General features: G+C 41.2%; 3 protein-coding genes across 3 annotated transcripts; 2 read left to right on the top strand and 1 right to left on the bottom strand.

Annotated features, from left to right (window-relative positions):
* Window positions 1–1,646: 1,646 nt before the first annotated feature.
* Window positions 1,647–6,964, top strand: LOC115974023. The gene is made up of 3 exons (XM_031094250.1): window positions 1,647–1,909; window positions 2,524–4,936; window positions 6,926–6,964. The coding sequence occupies exons 1-3, from the start codon at window positions 1,647–1,649 to the stop codon at window positions 6,962–6,964; spliced, it is 2,715 nt and encodes a 904-aa protein (XP_030950110.1).
* Window positions 6,965–7,143: 179 nt separating this feature from the next.
* On the bottom strand, window positions 7,144–7,992 carry LOC115974022 (uncharacterized protein CG45076-like). The gene is made up of 2 exons (XM_031094248.1): window positions 7,927–7,992; window positions 7,144–7,806 (listed from the first exon to the last, which is right to left on the bottom strand). The coding sequence occupies exons 1-2, from the start codon at window positions 7,990–7,992 to the stop codon at window positions 7,144–7,146; spliced, it is 729 nt and encodes a 242-aa protein (XP_030950108.1).
* Window positions 7,993–19,337: 11,345 nt separating this feature from the next.
* Window positions 19,338–27,644, top strand: LOC115977504 (protein DETOXIFICATION 45, chloroplastic-like). Its single transcript, XM_031099384.1, has 15 exons — window positions 19,338–19,526; window positions 20,350–20,703; window positions 20,946–21,091; window positions 21,874–22,017; window positions 22,170–22,309; window positions 22,464–22,599; window positions 23,903–23,999; window positions 24,087–24,187; window positions 24,719–24,882; window positions 25,292–25,363; window positions 25,489–25,605; window positions 25,696–25,791; window positions 25,902–26,023; window positions 26,448–26,504; window positions 27,274–27,644. Exons 2-14 carry the CDS (start codon window positions 20,408–20,410, stop codon window positions 26,500–26,502), a joined length of 1,686 nt encoding a protein of 561 aa, XP_030955244.1. The 5' UTR covers window positions 19,338–19,526; window positions 20,350–20,407; the 3' UTR covers window positions 26,503–26,504; window positions 27,274–27,644.

Below are 27,644 nucleotides of genomic sequence, written 5' to 3'. Positions count from 1 at the left end.
GAATCTAACTGCAAGGATTGTCATTTTTTTTTTTAATGTTTAATTTTACCATTTTTAGTCTTTATATTATTTTAACATTTCTATCAAATTGCTCCTTTTGACAATGTCCATTATCGTTAAGTTTAGTTAATGACATTATATCACATATACGAATAGTGCTATTCTATAGACCTTAACAGACAGTAGGGTCAACTTAACATGAATGTTAAAGTTTAAGAATTGATAATAAAATAATATTTTTTAAAATTTTATTTAAAATAAAAGTGGACAAGAAAATGGCCATGTGAAGAAAAAAAATTATTTTAAATTTTAAAATAATATTTTAAGTGGATTCTCACATCTTATATTAAGAAGATAAGATAAAAACAATGGACAAGAAACTGATCAGGTATGTTGTAAAATAATTTGTGACTGTAACTGTGGGGGCTAAGTTTACCAGTCAACAGTGGGCCTTGGCACCCGTGCAAGGCCCAATCATGACAAGAAGTGAGGACATGGCCAAAGGGCTTCCAGCCCAACCCTGTTGGGCCGGGCCAGGCCCATCTAAGAGGCGTCCGAGGAGGAACGTCTCCTCGGACGTATCAAATGGGACTCCAACACAAGCCCTTCACATAGGGGGAAATCGTCCCAAATCGAAGGAGATTGCTGGGCTCCCAGGGGGGCAACCACCACTGCCGCATTAAATGCAAGGAATCTACTTTTTCAGCCGCATTAATGTGGAGAGGACAGGAGAACAGTACTATCTAGGTCAGTGCAACTCACAGAAAAGGAGGATGATATCTTATGGGACAGACACTCAAGTAGAGGCCCAGATGATCAACAAGTGTAGGGCCATTGTCATTGGAAGGATACTATATAAGAGAAGAAAACCCCCATAATCAGGGGATCAGAGGGAAGAAAGCAAAAAGCAAGGAAAAGAGAGAGGAAAAGAGAGAAGTTCTACAAGAAAAGTTCAAGTTGATGTTTCATAAACTGTTATCTCAAGAAGCTAAATAAAACGTTCCCACGTTTATATGGTTGCATGGCTTGCTGACAATTACATGCACTCTGTCTTGACCTAGTTCTTCGACTCACTCTCTACAAATTCATTGTTGAGGGTCTTTTGGGCTAGAGTAGCCTGCACACTGGGCCTGGGCCCCAAAATACGCCCCTTACAATTGGCACCGTCTGTGGGAAGAATTTGTGTCTCGACAAGTCAACGGCAAGAAATGGAAGGATCAGGCCCGCGCCAAGCCGGACATGCAGATTCTCAACGGCAGGACAATTTTCTAAATGTCGAACGAGGGAACAACCAAGATACCGACGAAAAGGAAGCGTGAACACCTCTGCTTAGCTTTGAAGGAAAAATAGTCATCCCGAAAGGCATGATTAGGTTGCCTGTGCAGACAGACTCGGAGGTGGTAGAAGTAAACTTCATTGTCGTAGATGCCTACTCCCCTTACACAGCCATCATGGCCCGGCCATGACTTCATACTCTCGGAGCTGTGTCGTCGACCTTGCACCAAAGGGTGAAATATCCGTCAGGAGGTCAGATCAAAGAGATAATAGGGGACCAGGGAGTTGCTAGGCAATGCATGGTGTCGGCAGTCTTGCGGCAGCAGAATAGCATAACTCCCCTGCCGGCCGAGAGCGGCTTATAGCAATTAATGACTACGGTCCCAATTGCGGGCGGTGGAGAACCAGCCATGGATGTGAACTGCGAGGAGTTGGAGAAAGTACTTGTCGGATCTGACCCTGAGAGGTTTTTTCAAATTGGCTCGGAATTGTCGCCCCAAGAGAAATCAGCACTAACTGCCTTCCTCCGACAGAATCCAGACGTGTTTGCCTGGGACCCCTATGAGGCCCCCGGGGTAGACCCCGATTTCATCTGCCACCGCCTAAATGTGAGCTCGGCCATTACCCCTAAGAGGCAAGCCCCTAGACGACCGTCGAAGGAGCATACTGACGCCGTGATAGAAGAGGTCACAAGATTGAAGAAAGCAGGGGCTATCAAAGAGGTCTTCTATCCCGAGTGGTTAGCCAACACGGTGGTGGTAAGGAAGAAGAGTGGGAAATGGCGAGTCTGCGTAGACTTCACCGACCTAAACAAAGCATGCCCGAAGGATCCCTTCCCTATGCCCCGGATAGACCGGTTGGTAGATGCGACTGTCGGACATCCCAGAATGAGTTTCCTAGACGCTTTTCAGGGTTACCACCAGATACCCTTGGCCGCCGAGGACCAGGAGAAGACTGCTGTCGTCACTCCAGTTGGGAATTATCATTATAAAGTAATGCCCTTCGGCCTAAAAAATGCCGGGTCAACCTATCAGAGGATGATGACCAAGATGTTTGAACATCAGATGGGTAAAAACATTAAAGTGTACATAGACGACATGGTGGTTAAAAGTAAGCTGGTACCCAACCATATTGATGACCTCGGGGACGTTTTTCAAACACTAAGAAAGTATAAACTAAGGCTGAACGCAACCAAATGCTCATTCGGAGTGGGATCTGGGAAGTTTTGGGCTATATGGTGACTCACAGGGGCATCGAGGCTAACCCTGACCAAATAAGAGCCATCCGTAACTTGCAGCCTCCTCGGAACCCAAAGGAGGTCCAGAAGCTTATTGGTATGATAGCAGCTTTAAACCGTTTCATCTCGCGCTCAGCAGATAGATGCAGGCCATTTTTTCTCCTATTGCACAAATGGAAAGGGTTTGAATGGGATGAGGAATGCGCTACTGCTTTCCAACAGCTAAAGGAATACCTCACCCAGCCACCAATTATGTCCAGTCCCGAGGCCGACGAGGTTTTGTTTGCCTACATAGCAGTGGCTCCACATGCAGTAAGCTTGGTGCTGATCCGAGAAGACAACGGTACACAGCGACCAGTCTATTACGTTAGCAAGTCGCTGCAGGAGGCAGAAACTCGTTACCTCCCCCTCGAGAAGGCTACCCTGGCCATCGTGCAGGCCACGAGGAAACTGCCCCACTATTTTCAAGCACACACGGTTGTGGTGTTAACTCAACTCCCCTTAAAATCCATCCTACGCAGTGCCGATTACACAAGTAGAATTGCAAAATGGGGAACTATTTTGGGCGCTTTTGACATTAAATACATGCCTCGCACCGCTATAAAGGGCCAGGTCCTCGCGGACCTGGTGGCAGAGTTTGCGGAGCCCGCATCAGAGGGAAAGGAAGTGTCGGACTTACTGGGGGCTGATGAGAAGATGATCAACACGGTCTCCCAGCATGAAAACACCTGGTGGAAAGCGCACGTCGATGGCGCAGTAAACCAGAGGGGCTCGGGGTTAGGACTTGTCCTGCTCTCACCTGAAGGGATAACCATAGAGAAGTCATTGAGACTCGATTTTTCAGCCACGAATAACGAAGCCGAATACGAAGCACTACTGGAAGGAATGGGAATGATCCGGAAGTTAGGGGGAAAATCTGTAGACATGTTCTCGAATTCAAGACTTATTGTGGGACAGATAAATGGGGACATGGAGGCAAAGGACGAAAGAATGCAGGAATATCTAGTTCGGGTTAAGCACCTACAGTCCCAATTTCATCACTTCTGCCTGACGCACGTACCCAGAAGTGGGAACACTCATGCGGACTCTCTTGCGACATTGGCTACCTCCTCGGCCAAACCCCTACCCCGAGTCATTTTGGTAGAAGAGGTCCTCCGTCCATCAACTGAAAGGGCCAATGGGATTGGAATACATAACGTTAGGGCAGGACTGAGCTGGATGGACCCCATCATTCTATACTTGAAGCACGACACCTTGCCAGACGACAAGGTTGAGGCTGGCAAAATCAGGAGAAAGGCTACCCGATTCTGGTTATCGGAGGACTCCAAGCTTTACAGACGCTCATTTTCAGGGCCGTACTTGCTATGCGTGCACCCAGAGGCTGCGGAACTCATCCTGGAGGAGTTACATGAAGGAATTTGTGGAAGTCACACGGAGGGCAGGTCTTTGTCTCACAGAGCCTTAACGCAGGGTTATTGGTGGCCGAGCATGAAAAAGGAAGTCGTGGATTACGTGAAGAGGTGTGACCAATGCCAGAGATTCGCTCCGAGCATACACCAGCCTGGGGGAGAGCTAAACCCGATGTCCAGTCCCTGGCCGTTTGCACAATGGGGCCTAGATATACTCGGTCCATTCCCCAAGGCAACAGGGAACAGGAGATTTCTTCTCGTCAGCACCGACTACTTCACCAAATGGGTAGAGGCGGAGGCGCTGGCAAATATTCGGGACGTTGATGTCAAGAAGTTTCTCTGGAAAAATATAGTCACCAGATTTGGCACCCTGCACACCCTGGTGTCGGACAACGGGCTCCAGTTTGATAGCAAAGCCTTCAGAAGGTACTGCAGCAAGCTGGGAATTGTTAATCGGTATTCCACGCCAGCTTACCCCCAGAGTAATGGCCAAGCAGAAGCCGTCAACAAGACCATATTGAATGGACTGAAAAAGAGACTAGATGACTCAAAAGGAATATGGGTAGAAGAGCTAGCCCATGTCTTATGGACATACCGCACCACGCCTTGTAGGTCCACAGGTGAGACCCCTTTTTCACTGACCTACGGGGCCGAGGCCGTCATTCCGCTGGAGGTGAACTTCCCAACCCAGAGGACCTCCACCTTTTGTCCCTCCACCAATGACAAACTTCTAGAAAAGAGCCTGGACCTCATCGACGAAAGAAGGGAAGGCGCGATGGTCCACCTAGCTAATTATCAGCAGAAGCTCAAGCAAGGCTACGACGCCAAGGTGAAGCCCAGGCCCTTGGTGCCCGGAAATCTGGTGCTGAGGAAAGTCTTCGGCAATGCGAGGAACCCCACATGGGGGAAGCTCGGACCAAATTGGGAGGGACCGTACCGCATCACTTCAGTAGCAAGCGTAGGAGCCTACTATTTAAAAGACTTGGATGAACGTGTAGTCCCACGCCCTTGGAATGTAAACAACCTGAAAAGGTACTGTTATTAATGAAAGATGTAAAATTTGATGCCGAGTTGCTATGCGGTTACCTGAACTAAGTATTAAACAGAACCCAAGTCCTGCCTGGCTCTTCGGACCACAGACTTGGGGGAAATTAACCACGAAGCAATTCCAACTAAGTGTTAAAAAGAACCCAAGTCCTGCCTGGCTCTTCGGACCACAGACTTAGGGGAAATTAACCACGAAGCAATTCCAACTAAGTGTTAAACAGAACCCAAGTCCTGCCTGGCTCTTCGGACCACAGACTTGGGGGAAATTAACCACGAAGCAATTCCAACTAAGTGTTAAACAGAACCCAAGTCCTGCCTGGCTCTTCGGACCACAGACTTGGGGGAAATTAACCACGAAGCAATTCCAACTAAGTGTTAAACAGAGCCCAAGTCCTGCCTGGCTCTTCGCCACACCACAGACTTGGGGGAAATTAACCACGACCCAAGTCCTCACCACAGACTTGGGGGAAGTGTGTTAAACAGAACCCAAGTCCTGCCTGGCTCTTCGGACCACAGACTTGGGGGAAATTAACCACGAAGCAATTCCAACTAAGTGTTAAACAGAACCCAAGTCCTGCCTGGCTCTTGGACCACAGACTTGGGGGAAATTAACCACGAAGCAATTCCAACTAAGTGTTAAACAGAACCCAAGTCCTGCCTGACTCTTCGGACCACAGACTTGGGGGAAATTAACCACGAAGCAGTGTGTTAAACAGAACCCAAGTCCTGCCTGGCTCCTTGGACCACAGACTTGGGGGAAATTAACCACGAAGCAATTTCAACTAAGTGTTAAACAGAACCCAAGTCCTGCCTGGCTCTTCGGACCACAGACTTGGGGAAATTAACCACGAAGCAATTCCAACTAAGTGTTAAACAGAACCCAAGTCCTGCCTGGCTCTTCGGACCACAGACTTGGGGGAAATTAACCACGAAGCAATTCCAACTAAGTGTTAAACAGAGCCCAAGTCCTGCCTGGCTCTTCGGACCACAGACTTGGGGGAAATTAACCACGAAGCAATTCCAACTAAGTGTTAAACAGAGCCCAAGTCCTGCCTGGCTCTTCGGACCACAGACTTGGGGGAAATTAACCACGAGCAGTCCTCACTAAGTGTTAAACAGAACCCAAGTCCTGCCTGGCTCCTTGGACCACAGACTTGGGGGAAATTAACCACGAAGCAATTTCAACTAAGTGTTAAACAGAACCCAAGCCCTGCCTGGCTCCTTGGACCACAGACTTGGGGGAAATTAACCACGAAGCAATTCCAACTAAGTGTTAAACAGAACCCAAGTCCTGCCTGGCTCTTCGGACCACAGACTTGGGGGAAATTAACCACGAAACAATTCCAACTAAGTGTTAAACAGAACCCAAGTCCTGCCTGACTCTTCGGACCACAGACTTGGGGGAAATTAACCACGAAGCAATTCCAACTAAGTGTTAAACATAGCCCAAGTCCTGCCTGGCTCTTCGGACCACAGACTTGGGGGAAATTAACCACGAGCAGTCCTCACTAAGTGTTAAACAGAACCCAAGTTCTGCCTGGCTCTTCGGACCACAGACTTGGGGGAAATTAACCACAAAGCGATTCTAACTAAGTGTTAAACAGAACCAAAGTCCTGCCTGGCTCCTCGGACCACAGATTTGGGGGAAATTAACCACGAAGCGATTCTAACTAAGTGTTAAACAGAACCCAAGCCCTGCCTCCTTGGACCACAGACTTGGGGGAAATTAACCACGAAGCAATTCCAATTAAGTGTTAAACAGAACCCAAGTCTTGTGTGGCTCCTCGGACCACAGGCTTGGGGGAAAAAACCTCAGCATTGTTTTCCCTAAACATTAGATGGGGCCCAAATCCTGACTGGCTCTTTGGACCAGGGGCTTGGAGAAAACAAAGTTTGCAGCCAATACAGCTAATTATTAACTATCGTTCCATTCACGTATTCATTCATTTACGTTCAGTTGTCAACAGTTAGCGACAGAACAGACATCCATTCATAATGAAAACAAAAGAAAAGAATGGAGGTAAACAATTGTATTTGAAAGAAAACAACCTTCATCATTAAAATCCCAAAAGTAATTCTGTTTACAAATCCTGATGAGGCAAAACAAAACGAGATACAAAAGGTAAGGCTAACAAATCCTACACTAGTCTCCTAAGGGCCCTGAGCAGGATTGGGCTAATCCTCAGCTACTTGGGTTCCCGGGGCAACCCCCTTGGCTTGTGTGACGATCTCATTGATAGAGAAGCTATCCTCAGGTGGCTTGTCCTGCACGGTCTGCTCATTGCCCCCGGCCTCGAGAATAGAGGAGTCAGCTGGATGAGGCTCTTTGGAGGCGTCCTCGTCAGGGATTTCGTGTACATCCTCTGGAAAGAAGATGTTCTCAGCCTTCCTGAGATCAGAATCTGCTGGAACATCTGCCCGATCCAAGGCTACATTCCAGGACATGGTGATGTATTCCCTGCAGACAATGGCTACCTCCTCGGCAATCCTAGCCTCCGTATCACGCACTGCACGCTCATACGAGGCCGCTACAGCCTTCTCAGCGGCCTCCCTGGCCAGACGGGCCTCCTCCTTGGTCCTTGCAAGCTCAGCCTTGAGCGTAGAGACCGCCTGCTGCTCCGCCGCAAGTTTTTCCCCAGATTGACGGAGCTTTAAGCGCAGCTCCTCGGCTTGCTTTTCGACATTCTTAACGCCGGCCTCCGCACTCGCATGAGCCTTCTTCACCTCCTTCATTTCTTTATCCTGACGCTCAAAATCCAGTTTGAGGTCAGCAGTAGCTTTCTCGGCGGCATAGCGGGACTGAGCCTCCTTATGCAAGTCCTCGCGAGCCTTCTTGGCCTATTCCTCCGCAACGTAAATTTGCTGAGTGACCTGCGCTCGGAAGTAAATAAAAACCTATTAAAACATAAACGGCAATAGGATGCGCAATATAGTCACGAGAGAGAAGACTCCACTTACCATGGCCATGTCCCTCTTCAGTGACATGAAAAGTTCTGGCTGGCGGGTCTTTCTGAGCCCCTCCATATCACGAGGCAGGAGAAGGGGTTGCTGCAGGGCCTCAGCCAAGTATGATGCCTGCTCTCATTGGGACTCCCATAGGGTAGCATCCCAAGGGACCGAGGCACCCTCCAATTCGATCCGAGGTGACCATGTACGTTGTTCCCTACGAATGGCTGCCTCGTCTCGAGTATCAGTGGACCTAGTCCTCTTATCACGAGACTCTCTCGTTTCTTTGCCCTTCTTCTGGGGCCCGGCCTTCTCGCAGCCAATCTCTCCCTCCTCCGTTTCCTCTACTTGCCTTTTTCACCTTAAGTTAGGCATAGGCTGCAGCGGCGCGTCCGACGAGGGGGGAAGGAAAGGAGGAGCAGGAGCCTTCTTGGCAGCTTGTTCCTTTGGAGCATCCCTGAAGGACTGCCCCTTGCTCCTGTTTGACATAAGGCCCCTGAGGCCTGCCCTTGGCTTCAAGTCCATTCCCTCTTCTTCAACTTCTTCACTGGTGTCAACCTGTGCGATGACTAGACCAGTGTCAGGAGCCGCTGAAGCACGGTCAAGATCGGCGTCAGAATCTGAGAGCTCTACTACCCTGGCCGATACTTCTCCTTCCTCAGGAAAGTGGAACTGGTCTATTTGTTCTTCCAAGGATGAATGTGAAGAACCAGCCTCCTCCTCCGGGATAATCACTGGGGGAAATGCGCGTTGGGGAGGCAGTTGAACAGGAGGTAAGTCTGATGAAGCGAGGAACCCCGATATGGATACGTCAATACGTGCCAATAGAGGACTGCCAGCCCTTATAGCTTGGCCGGGGTCCACCAAGGATCGAGTGAGAGGAACGTAGTCCAAAATCAGGGGAGCTGACCACAATTGTCCGTCCTCACTCACGAAAATCTCAGATCGCAGGAGGAAGTTTAGAGCTGGGACGTTAACACAGCTCAGCCGAGGGGAAGTTCGCTGCTTGTCTGCAAAGGCAGTTAAAGGGTTTGTGTTAGTCCGAGGAGGCCTGCAACCAAACCAACAAGTTTAAAAAAGAACAGAACGAAAAGCAAAAGGGGGAAGAGCTCGAAACTAAAGCCCTCCCCATGGAATCTAAATCTACGACACCCCACCTGGCTCTCCTGCCCTAGTCGGACAGTGAAGGCCGTCATGCCATGGTCCGGAGACGATCAGATGGTCATCCTTCAAGCCTTTACTGGACTTGGGAAGACAGGATATCAATCTCACTTCGTCAGTCCTGGACTTTAGGTAATATGAGTCTCCGAGCTTATGGCATTCATAAAGATGAACCACGTCGTGCCATGAAAGGCCGAGGTTCATCTGGTCGTTTAAGGCGTCGGCGCACCCCAGGATCCGAAACAGGTTCGCGGTGCACTGGTGTGGGGCCAACCTATGACAACGTAGGTAGTCCCTAGTTATTCTCCCCATTGGAATCGTCATTCCTCCTTCCACGAAGGCTATCATTGGAATTGCGACTTCCCCCGTCCTTCTCCTGATAAGAATTTCCTCCAAGTGGCAATACTCTAAACCTACCTCCGGTGGGATACGATACTTCGCCCTGAAGCCCGCCCTACCGGCCGGAGTACTTACCATTTTTTCAAGCCTACCCATCCCCTCTAATCCTAGACAACGTGAAGGCAGACTACCTAATGAAGAAAAACGAAGGAGAAGCGTGCACTTACGGGAAAGGCGCTTGACGGAATCTTCAAGAGAACGGCGGCAAAGGTGAGAATGCGCTGAAGGAGAAGGTTCTAAAGTGTTCTGAATACTGGAGTGTTCGTCAAAAGCGAGGAAGGAACGCCTTCCAAAGCCTTATATACTCAGAGGAAGTTGGACAGACACACTCCCGCCTAGAGTAAATGAAATGTTGTCCACCGTAGATCCGGTCCCCAACCGTAGGATTAAGAGAACGTAATACTTCAAAAGCTGCGGTTACTTTCCCCAGGGACAATAAATGCCTGCAGCATTAATAAGGCACGTGAGGGTACGCCTCCGCACGTGCAAAACAGAGGTCACCAGCGAACCATCCAGTGGGTATCAAAATCCCACCTCTCCTCCTCGGATCACGAAGAAAGAGTTGGAATTTTGAGGGGCTATTGTGGGGGCTAAGTTTACCAGTCAACAGTGGGCCTTGGCACCCGTGCAAGGCCCAATCATGACAAGAAGTGAGGACATGGCCAAAGGGCTTCCAGCCCAACCCTGTTGGGCCGGGCCAGGCCCATCTAAGAGGCGTCCGAGGAGGAACGTCTCCTCGGACGCATCAAATGGGACTCCAACACAAGCCCTTCACATAGGGGGAAATCGTCCCAAATCGAAGGAGATTGCTGGGCTCCTAGGGGGCAACCACCACTGCCGCATTAAATGCAAGGAAGCTACTTTTTCAGCCGCATTAATGTGGAGAGGACAGGAGAACAGTACTATCTAGGTCAGTGCAACTCACAGAAAAGGAGGATGATGTCTTATGGGACAGGCACTCAAGTAGAGGCCCAGATGATCAACAAGTGTAGGGCCATTGTCATTGGAAGGATACTATATAAGAGAAGAAAACCCCCATGATCAGGGGATCAGAGGGAAGAAAGCAAAAAGCAAGGAAAAGAGAGAGGAAAAGAGAGAAGTTCTACAAGAAAAGTTCAAGTTGATGTTTCATAAACTGTTATCTCAAGAAGCTAAATAAAACGTTCCCACGTTTATATGGTTGCATGGCTTGCTGACAATTACGTGCACTCTGTCTTGACCTAGTTCTTCGACCCACTCTCTACAAATTCATTATTGAGGGTCTTTTGGGCCAGAGTAGCCTGCACACCGGGCCTGGGCCCCAAAATACGCCCCTTACAGTAACATTACTCATTTTCATAATCATAATAATAGAAATTTTTTTTTCTTTTTTAAATAAAAGAAAATATTTTTCTATATAAATACATATGATATGTGTGGGGCCCAAGTAATTTATGGGCCAGGCCCATTTACCCGTGAAGAATCCAAAGGTCCAAGCCGAGGAGGGCTATGGCCCAAACCCGATAATATGAAGCATAAGATAGCCTTGGGATATAGCCGAGGACAGTTCAGTCCTCGGCAGAACCCAAAGTCCCATCAGACAGAGGGACAAAAACGGTATAGGACTAAGATTGAAAGAAAATCCAAAATATCAAGGGAAAGCTGCCCTTACTGCCATTCAATACTCTGCACCTGACAGAGCCGCATTCTTTGGCTTTTACAACCACCCCCAACAACTTTGGATATAGGCTAATGGGACAATTATCAGTCCTGGAAAGGTTGACCCTACACGTGGACGAAGGACAGTGAACGAGGGATAGTATAAAAGGAAAAGTAAGTAATCTAGAGAATGGGCTGGGAAAAATGGCCAAAAACCAGAGCCTCCCAGCCCGCCTCCAGGAGTAAGATTCCAGGGGTGAAGAAAACTTAACCATGTATGAACACCACGAAAAACCCACCGCCTGGTGACCAAGGCCTAGCCTTTCAAACCCACGCTCTACAAATGATATTGTATGGGCCTTTTTTACGTGCGAATCCAACCCTGTTGTGGTTTGATACGAATCGAGTCCCTACAATTGGCGCCGTCTGTGGGAAAGGCTTGTGTGTTGGCATAGACAATAGGTTGAGAGAGTTCCTTTGCCATTTTTAACAACTGGTTATAGAGTTTTAGTGTAAAGTTCCGCTAAGGTCTATGATTCTTGACTAAGGGCTACGTTGGCTAGCGTCAATCGCTTAGATAACCCTAGGGGCTTGGCTGAGGAGCTAACTTCCCTAAAGCCAAGGTCCCACGCAAAGAGAAAACTAGGTTTTGGACAGAACCAAGGCATTGCATAGTCCTCGGACTCAAGCCTATGGGGAAACCAACTACTTGGAAGAGAAAACTAGGTTTTGGACAGAATCAAGGCATTGCATGGTCCTCGGACCCAAGCCTATGGGGAAACCAACTACTTGGATGAGGAAAACTAGGTTTTGGACAGAACCAAGGCATTGCATGGTCCTCGGACTCAAGCCTATGGGGAAACCAACTACTTGGATGAGGAAAACTAGGTTTTGGACAAAACCAAGGCATTGCATGGTCCTCGGACCCAAGCCTATGGGGAAACCAACTACTTGGATGAGGAAAACTAGGTTTTGGACAGAACCAAGGCATTGCATAGTCCTCAGACTCAAGCCTATGGGGAAACCAACTACTTGGAAGAGAAAACTAGGTTTTGGACAGAACCAAGGCATTGCATGGTCCTCGGACCCAAGCCTATGGGGAAACCAACTACTTGGATGAGGAAAACTAGGTTTTGAACAGAACCAAGGCATTGCATGGTCCTCGGACTCAAGCCTATGGGGAAACCAACTACTTGATGAGGAAAACTAGGTTTTGGACAGAACCAAGGCATTGCATAGTCCTCGGACTCAAGCCTATGGGAAACCAACTACTTGGATAGGAAACTAGGTTTTGGACAGAACCAAGGCATTGCATGGTCCTCGGACTCAAGCCTATGGGGAAACCAACTACTTGGATGAGGAAAACTAGGTTTTGGACAGAACCAAGGCATTGCATAGTCCTCGGACTCAAGCCTATGGGGAAACCAACTACTTGGATGAGGAAAACTAGGTTTTGGACAGAACCAAGGCATTGCATGGTCCTCGGACTCAAGCCTATGGGGAAACCAACTACTGGATGAGGAAAACTAGGTTTTGGACAGAACCAAGGCATTGCATAGTCCTCGGACTCAAGCCTATGGGGAAACCAACTACTTGGATGAGGAAAACTAGGTTTTGGACAGAACAAGGCATTGCAAGGTCCTCGAACCCAAGCCTATGGGGAAACCAACTACTTGGATGAGGAAAACTAGGTTTTGGACAGAACCAAGGCATTGCATGGTCCTCGGACCCAAGCCTATGGGGAAACCAACTACTTGGATGAGGAAAACTAGGTTTTGGACAGAACTAAGGCATTGCATGGTCCTCGGACTCAAGCCTATGGGGAAACCAACTACTTGGATGAGGAAAACTAGGTTTTGGACAGAACCAAGGCATTGCATGGTCCTCGGACCCAAGCCTATAGGGAAACCAACTACTTGGATGAGGAAAACTGAGTTTTGGACAAAACCAAGGCATTGCATGGTCCTCGGACTCAAGCCTATGGGGAAAACCAACTACTTAGATGAGAAAAAGATTGAGTTTTGTAAAGTTGGCTACCTAATAACAATTCTAAGATATTCAATCATCGGCTCAAATACTGTAAAAGGTCAATGTCGATAGGAGTGTTAAGAAGATGGTGAAACGCCCCATTATTCAGTAGCCTAGGGGAGCTGTCCATTCTACGGATGATACGTCCTCAGATGGCTTACTTCCTACAACGCATCGAGCATTGAGCTATCATCTCGGCTAGGTTTGCGGTAAGTATCGTTTTTCACAGGTCGGCATTGTGATGCCAAGCAACTCTATTAAAGTTATGGTGATATCTTTTTTCTTGGTAAGCATTCTTGCCCTAAGTGTCATTAATTCAAATGTTATATTATTGTGCCGAACAGCACTTGCAAATTCACAATAGTGCCCTTCTTTTTGATAAAGGATTAGGGCCCCAAGTATCGTACTCTAAGGTTAGCGATATTATGCTAGGCCGACTTAGTAAGCTCATCATAATGCCCTTGCTTTTCCTGCCTCATGGGAGTTTCAGCCCTAAATATCATTTGTTTGATTCAGTATTATTAAGCCGGATTATTTTTATAAATACGGAGCCGGATATTATTTAACTGGATTGTGTGCCTATGTATTGCGTTATCATTTCGAAAATAAAGAGATAGAACATACGAAGTCAAATAATAACCATTCTTATTAATATAAAAAAGTATTACAATGTATAAAGAGGGGCTTAAACAAGCCTATACAAAAGGTAAACTGTCGAAATAATAAAAAAAAAACCTCGCAATACAGATAAGTAAACAACCAGGTGTCTTGTTAAACTTGCCTCCGAAGTCCTTCCAAATTCTACCTCAGTATCGCCCATATTGAGAGGGGAACCTTCTTCAGAAGAAGGTGGAAGAGATGGAGGAAGAAGATGGAGGAGATGAATGAAGAAGATGGAGGACATGAGTAAGGAAGGAGGAGAAGAAGAGAGAAGAGATGAAAAGGAAGAAAGAGAGGCAGAGGGGGCACCAGTGAACAAAGAGAGGAAGAAGCAGGGGCACTCAGTCCCTGCCTCGGTCCTGACTCCTAACACACTGGTGCCATGTTAGATATGCTTGTGAGAAGCCGGTTGGTACTGATAAGGGATGTCCTCGGCTCAATCACACCAAAAGGTTGACGTGACGAGCCCCTGCTTCGGATTTTGGCTGAAAGGAAAGTGAGACAAATCTTGAGTCTCCGCCATCCTTGCCCTGATCGGGCCATTTCGAGCTTTGTCAGAACATGGTGTTTTTGAGAGGGGTACGATTCCTTCATTGATTACTACTATGGCGAAGGTATTACAACTTAAGGAATAACCAAAGGGCAAAATTAAAACTTTGAGAAGAGTCTAAGGGTTTCAGATTTTGGGGGGATTAAAGTGGTTCAGGTACGAGTGAAACAACTCTCGCCTTTTCTTTTTATATGAGGGGCTAAACGGAGGGTACTTAATACGTTCAGATCTCCAAGGAAATCTGTAAACAAGAGTACGCCCGTTCCGTCTCCCCACGCCCTCAGTAACCATGAAAATCTGGAAGATCTCGTAAAAGGAAACTATTAAAGACCCGCTTTGGGTAGTCAAACGGCTTGAGCGCGTCCTTAATGAATTAGGAGGAACGTCTCGTAGACCGGTACGTCTCTTGGGTAGGTGGAAAACCGCCAATATTGATGAAAGTCAGAACTAAATGAGCTGTAATAAAGGCTCGGTATTGCCAAAACTCTCCTCTCCAACTAGGAGGTCGGATAGCAGGGTTTTGAGGGGCTATTGTGGGGCCCAAGTAATTTATGGGCCAGGCCCATTTACCCGTGGAGAATCCAAAGGTCCAAGCCGAGGAGGGCTATGGCCCAAGCCCGATAATATGAAGCATAAGATAGCCTTGGGATACAGCCGAGGACAATTCAGTCATCGGCAGAACCCAAAGTCCCATCGGACAGAGGGACAAAAACGGTATAGGACTAAGATTGAAAGAAAATCCAAAATATCAAGGGAAAGCTGCCCTTACTGCCATTCAATACTCTGCACCTGACAGAGCCGCATTCTTTGGCTTTTACAACCACCCCCAACGACTTTGGGTATAGGCTGATGGGACAATTATCAGTCCTGGAAAGGTTGACCCTACACGTGGACAAAGGACAGTGAACGAAGGCTAGTATAAAAGGAAAAATAAGTAATCTAGAGAAGGGGCTGGGAAAAATGGCCAAAAACCAGAGCCTCCCAGCCCACCTCCAAGAGTAAAATTCCAGGGGTGAAGAAAACTTAACCATGTATGAACACCACGGAAAACCCACCGCCTGGTGACCAAGGCCTAACCTTTCAAACCCACGCTCTACAAATGATATTGTATGGGCCTTTTTTACGTGCGAATCCAACCCTGTTGTGGTTTGATACAAATCGAGTCCCTACAATATGTATAAGCATCTCATATGTGCAAGATTTCATACAAGAATGGTAGTAAATTTAAGTGAATTTGGTGGTAACTCAACACAAAAATAAATAAATAATGATAAAGTATTATGCCTTCTATTTTTTAAAATAAATAAATCAAATGTCCCATAAATCCTACAGTACCTCTAACACTCGTTTACGAGGGATATAAAGGCAAATATACATTCTTCCATTTTTTTTCTTTTTTGTCAAACCTCCTCCAATAAATTTTACCACAACTTATTATAGTCATCGTCTACAAGTGATGAATAATCACTTTCATATAAACTTACTAATTTTTCTTCACTATTTACAATATTTTTGGAGTATAGTGATGTGGTGTTTCATTTTCTCACATTGATGATGAATTCCACCATAAATTTAAGTAGTAAGATCTATCCTAAGGTCCCATTTGATTGAGGGGAAGGAAAATGAGGAAGGAAAAAAAAAGGGGGGGGGGGGATTTTGAATAGTGCCCTTATTTGGTTTGGGGGTGATTTTGGTGGGGCCCATTGGGAAGAAAATGGGGGAAGAAAGAGAGGCTTAGATGAAAAATTACTCATTTACTATCTACCTCTCCTCTCTCCACATTAGTTTCTTTTTTCTTTTCTTTTCTTTTTTTATATTTCAATGTTAGTGTTTAGTTATTTTTTCCTAAATTTAGGGTTTTTTCTATAAACTATTAAATTTTTTTTATGTAATTGGTGCATGAGAATAAATTTATACAAATATTTTTTTTATTATCTAATTTTTTTTCAATCAAATAAAAAAGTTTTTTATTCTTGTATTTATTTATCCCAACAAAACATACATAACTAAAAATTAAATTTTTTCTTTTTCTTATTTTTTGATCCTCCCAACCGAATGTGAAAACGTGAAACACCAAGAATTACCGGTGAAATCCGAGTTGTGACAAAAAAAATTCAATCAAAAGTCACACACAAGTTACTTGTGTCCCTACTCCCTAGACTTTTCACAAACATTAATTGAACGTGGACCTCTACCAAAATCCAAGGTAAGACGTGTTTCATTCTGCTTTACATTCCCAATAATTGGGAAGGACGACGTCATAACTCGTAATAAATAGAAAATGCCAAATCACATGTGAAATATGGAGAGAAAAGTACTCTAGAAATGCAAAATGGATTTTGCTAATGTGCTAGGACAGAATAATTAATTATTTTTTAAAATATTTTTACGAAAATTAAAAAAATATTTACAATTTTTTCAATTTTCGAGAAAATGTTTTTAAAACTGGATAGTTTAATGTGTGCCCTAATAAAATTTATTACCTAAAAAAAATTTATAGACAGTAATCAGGTAAATAATTATTGGTAAATAAAAAAGTGAGATTAATAATGAGTCTAGATAAAAATCAATAATTTATAAAAATGTTATAAAATAATTAATAGCTATAGCATTACTCTTAGACTAGATTCTTGGAATGATTGTCCAATCTAAGTGATGGAACACAATAATATGTTTCAACTATTGATAATTTAATTATCACCGCACACCCTTGATACGATAGTCACTTTATAAATATAAGTACTTGTAGGATATGGAAGATAAAGGTCGGAGTTCAATTTTCTATTGGAATGAGTTTCACACACATATAATATAATGTATATTTTTCAATTATTAATAGTATTTGTTTCTAAAAAAAATTATTAATAGTATTTTTTTTTTATTATCAATTTATAATATATATAATGTGATCGAATCAATGCATTTTACTTTAATCACAATTCAAAATTTCAAATAAACAATAATTATGAATAAAATTGTAAAAAGTATTTATGGCCTAGTCTTTTGACAATTTCTCCTTATTTTCAATGATAAAATATATAGAGGAAGATTCAAAATCGAATGAATTGAACCGACAAATCTGGTTGAGAGTTTCAAAGCAATGGACAATAATGACAAAAGACTCAAAACCAGCATCTAATAATTTGTTATAAATTGTTCCTCAAAAAAATTATTATTATTATTAGTCATAAATTAAAAGCACAATTCAATCATTTTGTTCACGTTATTCTCGGTGTTAGAACAGGACCAACCCCTATAACTAGTCATAAATTAAAAGCACAAGAAATCATTTCTTTCTTTTGACTTAGCAGATCATATGTAACACAAAAAAATCAATTTATTAACTATTATTATGGTATCAAACTTTTAAGGTGTGTTTGTTTAGAACTGAAATAAGGTGGATGAAAAACTTTGAAGAAAAAATAGAAACAAAAACTTTTTTTTGAGTGTGTTTGGTTAGATGAAGAAGAAAAAATATAAATGATAGAGCCCAGTTATTTTCTCCCCAGATCTTCCAAAAAGTTTTCTCCCCAAAATAAAGAGAAAATTGAGTGGGAATATATTTTTTCTTGATTGACAAAAATGTCCATATGCATGTGCACATGGGCTTCTTCAAGTTGCATTTATTATTATTTTTTTCTTCCTCTAACGTTGCCTTGTTGCTCTTTTTTTGTTGGCAACGTTGCCTCTTCTTCCTTTTCTTTTTTTTCTTTGTTTTTTCCTGGGCTACGTTACTTTTTCTTTTTTTCTTCTTTTGATTTTCTAGGCCTGGGCATCTTTTTTTTCCCTCTTCCGGGCAGTAACGTTGCCCTTCTTTTATTTCTTCTTTTTTTCTATTCTTTTTTTTTTCTTTTGATTTTCTAGGGTCTAGCATGATACTTTTCTTTTTTTTTTAAACTAGATGTGCTTTTTTTTTTAGACATAATTTTTTTTCTTAATAAATTTGGGTGATTGTTTTTTTTTTTCGTAATTATTTGTCGCTTTTTTGTTTTAATTGGATATTATTCTTTAACAATGGTATATGAGTAAATTTATTCAAACTCATTTTTTTCATCTCTCTACTTTTCCACTCTCAACCAAACAAATAGTTAGTAATTATATTTATTGATAGATAATTTAATTATAACAAACTTGATCGTAATTTTATTATTTTCCGTTTCATAATTCCTCTCCCCTTTTTTGTTAATCTCTATTAAAAATTTTAACTTTTTAAAAGAACATTATTGAATACATTGTGTTTTTAATAAAAAGAGTAAATTTTTAAAACCAGCTATCTTTAGTTTAAACTCAAATAAAGCTAATGAAAAAATGCATTGACTTTTTAAACAAATTAAATGATATGTTGTGTTTCTTATTAGTTCAACTAATATAGTCTATTAAAAATAAAAACTAATATAGTTTTTTGCCAACCCATAAAGGACATAGGTTCGAATCCCACTTAAATTAAAACCAATTGGTACTTTAGATGAACCATAAAGGGTAAATATTTTTTTCTTTTGCTTTCTTCAAAAATAGATAGGAGTAAAGATCAAAATATGACTTTCCCATTTAAGACCTGACTTACCTCCCATGTTCTAGTGTACTGAAGCCGACACAATTCAAACACGTGATAAAAATCAAATACATGTCATGTATTCAAATCATGTCAGCTCCAGTGCACTGGAGCTAAATCTTACCACTCTATTTACGAGTGACTTCCTACCCACAAAGTTGAATAAGCCATAGCACTATCCTATACCCCATGCTACCCCATAAATGTAATACATTTTTTTTGGTTTTTTTTGGCTGAAAAATGTAATACATGGTTATAACATGACACGTGATATCCCTGGGCTGTAATTTGCTTTGTATGGTGCTCATACTATGCTAATTATTGCTGCCAGAACGTGTTTGATTAAGACATCACTAAATACATATCAACTTTTCTGCCATTTGCTCATAAGTCTAAACAAACGCAATAAATGTGCTCAACAAACTAATAATTCACACAGTCACCTACTCAGTCTCACACACCATAATATATAATCTCCAACGCCAAAAGTGTGACATTGTAGCAATCACATTTTAAGAAAAATAGTAGAAAAACACACAAACACACACACACAACCACAGCCATTCGTTAAGCTTGTTCTTTGATTCTGACTAAGCTTTCCTCCAGCTAAAACCAGCTTCGCAGGTAATCTCTGTGTCCCACATTTTGGAATTTTCCGATGAACCTTTGCATTAGTAGCTAACTATGCGTTTCAATGGCTGGAATGAAACTCTGTCTTGGGTTTTTTTTTTTACCCACCTCCTTAAATTTTAAAAATTCTCTCTTTCCCACACGTTTTTCTCAGCAAACAAACGGAAATGAGTTATTTTGGTGATAATGCTGACTGCTGAGTAATGGGTTTGAAGTAGTTAACAATGGCAGTGCAGAGGTTATCACCATAGGTTTGTTATCCGTTAGTTGTCTAATTGGTTTCTGAGAAAATTTGAGGGAAAAGATTGAACTTTTTAAATTAGTTTTTTGCTGTAACCTGTGTAAGTGGTTTTGGAATTCATAGTATGGAAGAATTCTATGCCACATTGTAGTTTTCATTTTGGTGGAGGTGTTTCCTGGTAGCCTTTTTCCTATCTTCTCTAAGCATCCAAACGAAACAAAAGTGTTTTCAAAGGACAAATCTGAGGAATCTCCTCCAACCAACCCATTATGTGACAGTTCAAAAGGCCATCTACTTGTATTAAATTACATGATTCATTAAATAATTTTAAAAAGTCACATGACTATTCGATAGGTAGCGTGATAAAAGTACGCATAGAAAGTCTATTGAATTGCCATGTAGTGAGTTGGAAGAACTTTGTAAAATTCTGACCATAGTTTGAATGAGAGCACATTTTCATATGAATAAATGTGAACAAAGAAAGAATGAGAAGAAAGGTATGGTATGGTATTAGTAACTTTTTCTTTTTTGGATGTGGTATTGAGTGTCACTTACTTGCTGTTTGATCATTTGCAGGAGATTTCCTTGGATCTTGCTCCTGAGTCAAAGTTTTTCATAGTTTGGTTATTGCAATATGGAAATAACCCAACTGTCTGGTTCACTGGCTTGTGGAATTAATTTTAAGAAATGTGAAAGAAGGTCAATTAAAAACATGGCGAAAAGATTTGGGTCCAAAATCTCAAGGGAAGGTCATCATGTTCCTTACTTTGCCGCGTGTGATAATAGACAATTGAGGTTTAGCAATGTTGCTAGGCGATGTGGGTTGATTAGTGAGCAACAAACATCAGATTATGAGTTGAGTGCTTCTAGTTTGGAGGTTCAGGATATTGTAGCATCCAAAAATGGGACCGTACCAAGCAAGAGAATCTTGTAAGATGCCAGACTTAAAAACCTTTTTTATTTTTTCATTTTTGCTACTTGTTATTACAAATGAGTTTTGAGTATTAATTAAAAAATTTGGTACTTTGAATAGTATTGCATCACTGTGGGAGAACTCAGTGAAGCCCTGAGCTTATCTTTTTTTCTTTTTCTTTTTTTTAGCTACAAAGTTCTGAGCTTATCTTTTGATTCTAGATTTGTTAATTTTATTGAATTCCTGAAAATTTTTACAGTGAGATTGATGAGACACTCTCAACCAGTGAATCACACACTCCAAGTGTCCAAACTGAGCTTATAATGCTTTCTTTACCAGCAATTGCTGGACAAGCAATTGAGCCCTTGGCACAACTGATGGAAACTGCTTACATTGGAAGATTGGGTTAGATTTTTTACTCAATGAGTTCTCTCTATCAAATAAACCACTACGATCAAACAATGGGTAATCATAAATAGTGGGGATGAAATCAGCTTAATGACATGTGTCATATCTAAAATTGCTGCAGGGCTCCTTTAAGCTTGAGTCATTTTTGTTACTTAAGTTTGTTTTGTCTTAATTAGCAACTTTTTGTCTTGATTTTGGTTGATGTGCATAATTGGTCATCAAATATTGTCAGCTTTGTCTACCAACTATAGTGCCTGGTTTAGGTTTAGTCAAAACTGAGTTGATGCACAATTGGCTTCAATCACTTCCATATTCAAGAGATTATTTTATTGATTGATTGGGAGGGACACACTTGGAATATGAAGCATGTAGGATGGTTTATAAAGGCTCCATTTTTTGTCACAGAAGTAATGAGGGAAAGGAAAACCATCTAATTGCTTGAGAAATTAGCTTCCTATCATAAGAATTTTAACCATTTTTCTTTCCATTCCACCCTGTTTCCTGTGATCTAAATGGAATCTGAGAGTTTGGAGTATCAATCTTCTAGGATTTTTGGGCCTATATACTCTTATGTTGTTCACATTTGGCTTATTAGATATTTGGAATATGATGCATCATACAACTAATGCAAGAAATTTGGTGACTGTGTAGTTGGATTTTCATTTATTGGTTACTTTCTCATACTGATTCTTGCTTGCTTTGGCTAAAGTTAATATTTTGTGCAAAAGTACCTTTTTAGCATATGCTAAATAAGCCCTTGGTTTTATCCATTTGAAAAGGGCCCTTGGAGTTGGCATCAGCAGGTCTTTCTATGTCAATTTTCAACATCATATCAAAGGTTTTCAATATCCCTCTTCTCAGTGTTGCGACATCATTTGTGGCTGAAGACATATCAAAGAGCGCAAGCAAGGAATCTAATTCAGGTGAAACCACAACAGATGCTAGACTTTCTTCTCTTGAACTTCAAAGCATGCCATATTGAGTTCCTCGCTTACATTGGGGAAAAAAATGAAACACAAGATAATTGACCCAGAATATTGAATCTCATTCTCTATTTGAAATAATTGATGTACAGCTTTTGATGGAATGGGTGAAAGAAAGCTTCTACCCTCAGTCTCTACTGCCTTACTTTTATCAGTTGCAATTGGTACTTTTGAGGCTTTGGCAATGTATTTGGGGTCTGGAATATTTCTGAACATTATGGGCATATCATCTGTGAGTAAAACTTTGTTAAGAGTACATATGATATTAGTGCATTCCTATTATTTACCTCCTATTGACGAGTAACATTTGCATTGTAATTTTGATCTCACATTCCATTTTCCATTTATAGAGTGAACTAACTTCTAATACTTATTTCTGTAAAAAGGCTTCATCCATGCGCATTCCAGCAGAAAAATTTCTTAAACTTAGAGCAATTGGTGCTCCTGCAGTTGTTGTTTCTCTGGCCATTCAAGGCATCTTCCGTGGATTCAAGGATACAAAGACCCCTGTATTATGTCTAGGCAAGTGCTCAGCTTACCTTCTGAAACTTATATGCAGAAAGGAATATGAATGTCATTGGACTGCACTGGTATTTTATGCGATGAGCATGTGTCACTGTTCCAACATAAATCCATATATCACAAAAAACAGTCATTTTATCTTGGCTTTTTTTTAATATTATTTAAAGCATTTGTAGAAAGATTTAAAGAAAAAACTATTTTTTTGATGCATACTAAGCCACCCTAATTTATATATATATATATATATATATGCCGGCTAAAAGCTATTATAGCTGTATAAACCACCCTGTGATTTTGTACATATTTGCCCCCCTCTTTTAGTCACATGTCTAATGCTTCAAGTAGTGCTCATCTGATGAATTAATATGACCTAATTAGGTCCAAACCCATAGGCTTAATATTTTGGGTTAAGTGTTGTACCATATAACATATTAAGGTCTATATTGAAGTCTCCCCAAGGTGTTATCTACATAGCAGGTGGTATCAGAGCTATGGTAGGTTATTCCTCAAAAAAAAAAAAAAAAAAAGAGCTATGGTAGGTTTTGGCAAGGTGGCAACAAAATGTGTGCACTTGGAGCTCACACAATTGTGCATCATACCCAAGCCCACAATGCCCATATAAATTATCTTGGAAAAAGGCCCTAGAATATAGCATTGTCAACAGTGCTAGATCAATGAAGAATGGCAAAACACGAGATTCCCATAGATATGAACAGGGTTCCTATGGAGGGCGGGAAAAATTAAAGAAGTAGAGAAATTAATATAACATAATTGGATCCAATCTCATAGGCTTAAACTCTGGGGTTATGTAGTGTCCCTATATGATATATAAGGGCTCAATTGAAGTGTTCCCAGGGTGTCGTCTCCCTAACAGTAACCAACCCCCCCCCCCCTATCCCCTCTTTCCCTGGCTTTCCTTTGATCTCATTGGAATATAACATTAAATAAGGACCTGATAATGTCAAACATCACATGTGCAAGAACATACAACTACATTACATATAATTTATTTTTCTTAATGAATTTAGTAAGATGGCCACAATGATGCAATGAAAGTGATATATCAAATCATAAAAATGAAGTCACTTTATTCAATTTCTGTTATTAAATATTTCATCTATCGTAGAACTCCGTTGATATTGGTTTAGCACCTTATTGTTTCTATCACAAAGTAGTTGTTATTCTACACATGCCAGTTCCCATGGATTGAATCTTTTGCTTACAACCAAGCAGACCTCCAATTCAGCATTATCTATCAGATTTTTTGTTAACTAACTAATGGATGTAGATGATTTATTTGCAGGACTCGGAAATTTGTCAGCTGTGTTTTTATTTCCTTTACTTATGTATTATTTTCGCTTGGGAGTAACTGGTGCTGCCATATCTACTGTTGTCTCTCAGTATGTACTTCAACTGTTAGAATTCTTCCTTTTGCTTCTGTTATTCATAGCCTCATAACTGAAACTATATGCTTTCACATTTTCCAGATACATTGTCACCATTTTGATGATCTGGTATCTTAATAAAAGGACTGTGTTATCAGTTCCCAGTGCAAAAAGTTTGCATTTTGGTGGCTACCTAAAATCTGGTGAGTTTTATTCTGCTCTTATATTTGGTTTAGGGACATCTTCTTTGACTCTTTTGCTGATTCCATGCAGCTATAATGGAAGTCATTCTCTCCTTTAATTAGATCTATTATGTGTTTCTCATGTTATATAGTCCAAAAAGTGGGACAATCAAAATTTTGCATTTTCTGGATTGATTGACTGGTTTTTTAATAATGCTTTGATGTTTTTTAGACAAAATTCGAAGCTACATAACATGCTAGGAAATGGTGAATATAATCACTTAACCATTATTTTAATATACCACCTCATCTGTGGGCCCAAACTCCGTCTTAATAAGTGGGTCCCAAGTCCCAACATGTGGAATGTTTAACTTTCAAATGGGAGGGAAGATGAAGACAAAGTTCAAACTCAGGACCACTGCTCTAATACCATGCTAAACTACCACTTGTCAAATGGTGAATGAGCACATTTATTTTTTCCACTTTCAATGTATATGACAGTATCTAATTCTTTGTGCATTGATCACTCACATACCAGAATTTTTTCCTTAGGTGGTTTTCTTCTTGGGAGAACCCTAGCTGCTGTTTTGACAATAACTTTGAGCACATCAATGGCTGCTCGTCTTGGACCATTAGCAATGGCAGCTCATCAGATATGCTTGCAAGTGTGGTTATCTGTATCTCTCCTTGCTGATGCACAAGCTGCATCTGGTCAGGTATGCAATGTGTAATCACAAACCTTTTCTATAAATCTCCTATAAATCCTCCCTTCTTGCGCCATCCAGAGTCTCCTAACTTTGTTATTTTCATAAATTTCTAAATATGGTAACATCCTGTTACACTTGTATATATTAAAGAGAGATTAAGGTTGATACATTGGCAATCCATTGCCTTTAATTTTCATGACTAGAAACTCCTTGGGTAGCCTACCTCAGCTTTTAATATTCTGGAGTTAAATTAAAAAGTTTCATTGGTACCTATTGTTGTCCTCACAGTTAAGGTGTTTGCATATGATTGCAAATTCCTTTTCTTTGCCTTTGTTCTTGTTAAATCTTGTGATTGCATTATTATTTTACATGTTTACATTAATTTACCAAATTATTGAAGAGCATTTATTGAATGTAGGCTCTTATTGCAAGTGCCCTTGCTAAAGGTGACTACAGCACTGTGAAAGAAATCACTTACTTTGCTTTAAAGGTGACTTATTGCATGTGGTTATTGTTTTAGTTTTAGCACATACCTTGCAATTGAAAGAATGTGTTTCTTTTTTCCCGTTTCTCCCTTTGGGAGTATTTTTTATAACATCATATATGTTTCCTCAGACAGGGCTATTCACTGGCGTTTCCTTAGCTATCATATTGGGCGTGTCTTTTGGGTCATTAGCTACATTGTTCACTAATGATTCTGAAGTGTTAGGAATTGTAAGATCCGGGTTGTTGGTATGTATCTCTGTTAGCCTTGGATCGTGTCCAAATTTTGTTATTTGTTTCATCATTTTGTTTATAAGCTCCTGCCTAAATCTGCTACAGTTTGTCAGTGCCAGTCAACCTATCAATGCTCTGGCTTATATATTTGATGGCCTCCATTATGGAATTTCAGACTTTTCATATGCAGCTATCTCTATGGTAAGCTGCCTTGTCATATTGATTAACTATTTTGACAAGATAGTGGCCATGATATTAACCCATTCGATTAGTTTATATCATTTCTTTTAACATATGCAAATAATTTTCAGATGGTGGTAGGGGCAATTTCTTCTGCATTTTTGCTCTATGCTCCCTCTGTTATTGGTCTTTCGGGTGTTTGGTCTGGTTTAACTCTTTTCATGGGCTTGCGAACAGTGGCTGGATACATGAGGTACGTGCTGAATTGTGCAAAATCTTTTTTCTCTCTCTTTACCATCACTATCCTTTGCAAATTGCTACAAGGTTAAATTGGACATTTACAAGCTATGATTCAAGTTGATATGGCACATAGATAATCAAACTTTGGGTCAAGCTCATCGCACACTTGTATTAATGTGATTCTACTGTATTTATTTGAGGTTTCTGCATATCAACGACACTTTAGTAGGTACTGGATGAATTTGGATATGAATATTAAGATTTTGCCCTTAGCAACACTAGTTAAATTTAATTGTTCATTTTTCTTAGTGGAAAATAAACTTTGATATTGACTTCACTTACAAGATCTCTTGAGATTGATATTATCATGTTATTCTGGCCATAGTATTAGCATGTGTGATGGACTAAATTCCAACTGGCCACTTTTGTGCTTTCAGATTATCATCCAAAAAGGTCCATGGTGGTTCTTGCAGGAGGACATCCCTAGCTTAAAGGTTAGTTAAGAGAGGAAGCAAGTTCTTTATTTACAATGTTTTGTTTATTAAGGTTAGATACTTAAAACAGCATCGTATCTATAATCCATGGCCTTCATGTGAATGTTTATTACCAATTCGTATATTGTGACACAATATTTTGTGCTAGTGTAACTGCAAATTATATCTAGCTAAGATTCCAACAGAGTCTTACCAAAGGTTACTGCAATATAAACTGGACGGTGAGGGTAAAATCTCATTCTAGCTAAAAGTACGGGCCTCCTTAAATCACAAACGCTTTGAAATTCACTAGATGAAAGAAAATAACTTGGAAAAATTTTTGTTGATAATAAACTACAACTTTCATTTTACAACATAGGGACCAATTTATAGGCTCCATAAACCAAATTCTCAAATACCATAATTAATACACTACCATATAATATTACACGAAATATCAAAGATTAACATACAACAAAAATTGACCCCATGTTGTGTCCTACATCATGTACAAAATCCCTTTCTATGGTTGAAAAATGCTAGGTAGGATGGCTCAATTTTTGTTAATGGAGGTCCCACCAGAATCTAGATTCTAGGATAAAGAGAGCAAGGGTGCCTTCACCAGTACAGCTTTTTGATGAACCTAAAATATTGATTCTATAAACTGAGTTAGTTCATTGTGGAGAGGATTCTCTCTTTCTCATGTGATGAAACAACATATACTAACCTTTTGTTAATTCCTACTATCCAATTTTGGGGTCTTATAGTTTTTTATTTACTTCTGTATCAGGTTGCCATTTGAGCTGCAGAAACTTCAGGATATGAACATGTGGGCACACCTGTTATAATAGGAGATATAAACCAATTGTTATGTAACTATTCTTTTTATTCCGTCTTCCTTTTATATTTTTTGTGTGTATTCTTTTTCTTTTCTCAACCCAGTTGGCAGGTAAATAGGAGTTGTGGTTGATGTATAGTTGATGTTCTGCAACTCAGATTTGCAAATCATACATTATTCTATATTCATTTGGTTTGGTTTTAAAATCTCTGCCACTGGATTATAGATCATAAGGGTTGAAATATGAAGGGATCAATTTTGTGCCCTGTAGGCTATTATGTTGTATCAGACACTTGCAACAATTATTCAATATTGTTGACTCT

Source organism: Quercus lobata, chromosome 2, assembly GCF_001633185.2.
Source record: "Quercus lobata isolate SW786 chromosome 2, ValleyOak3.0 Primary Assembly, whole genome shotgun sequence".
Taxonomy (NCBI): Eukaryota; Viridiplantae; Streptophyta; class Magnoliopsida; order Fagales; family Fagaceae; genus Quercus; species Quercus lobata.
Note: the sequence above shows the minus strand (reverse complement) of the source record. Positions and strands in the feature narration are given on the sequence as shown.

Bases quoted from the DNA above. Each gene is read 5' to 3' on its own strand.
- LOC115974023 (XM_031094250.1), top strand. From the start codon at position 1,647: ATGACTACGGTCCCAATTGCGGGCGGTGGAGAACCAGCCATGGATGTG. The intron at 1,910-2,523 runs GCAAGCCCCTAG...GGTGACTCACAG, and splicing joins TCGGCCATTACCCCTAAGAG to GGGCATCGAGGCTAACCCTG. The intron at 4,937-6,925 runs GTAAACAACCTG...ATTTACGTTCAG, and splicing joins TAGTCCCACGCCCTTGGAAT to TTGTCAACAGTTAGCGACAG.
- LOC115974022 (XM_031094248.1), bottom strand. From the start codon at position 7,992: ATGGAGGGGCTCAGAAAGACCCGCCAGCCAGAACTTTTCATGTCACTG. The intron at 7,807-7,926 runs GTAAGTGGAGTC...GCGGAGGAATAG, and splicing joins TGAAGAGGGACATGGCCATG to GCCAAGAAGGCTCGCGAGGA.
- LOC115977504 (XM_031099384.1), top strand. From the start codon at position 20,408: ATGGAAATAACCCAACTGTCTGGTTCACTGGCTTGTGGAATTAATTTT. The intron at 22,018-22,169 runs GTGAAACCACAA...ATTGATGTACAG, and splicing joins AAGCAAGGAATCTAATTCAG to CTTTTGATGGAATGGGTGAA. The intron at 22,600-23,902 runs GCAAGTGCTCAG...ATTTATTTGCAG, and splicing joins GACCCCTGTATTATGTCTAG to GACTCGGAAATTTGTCAGCT.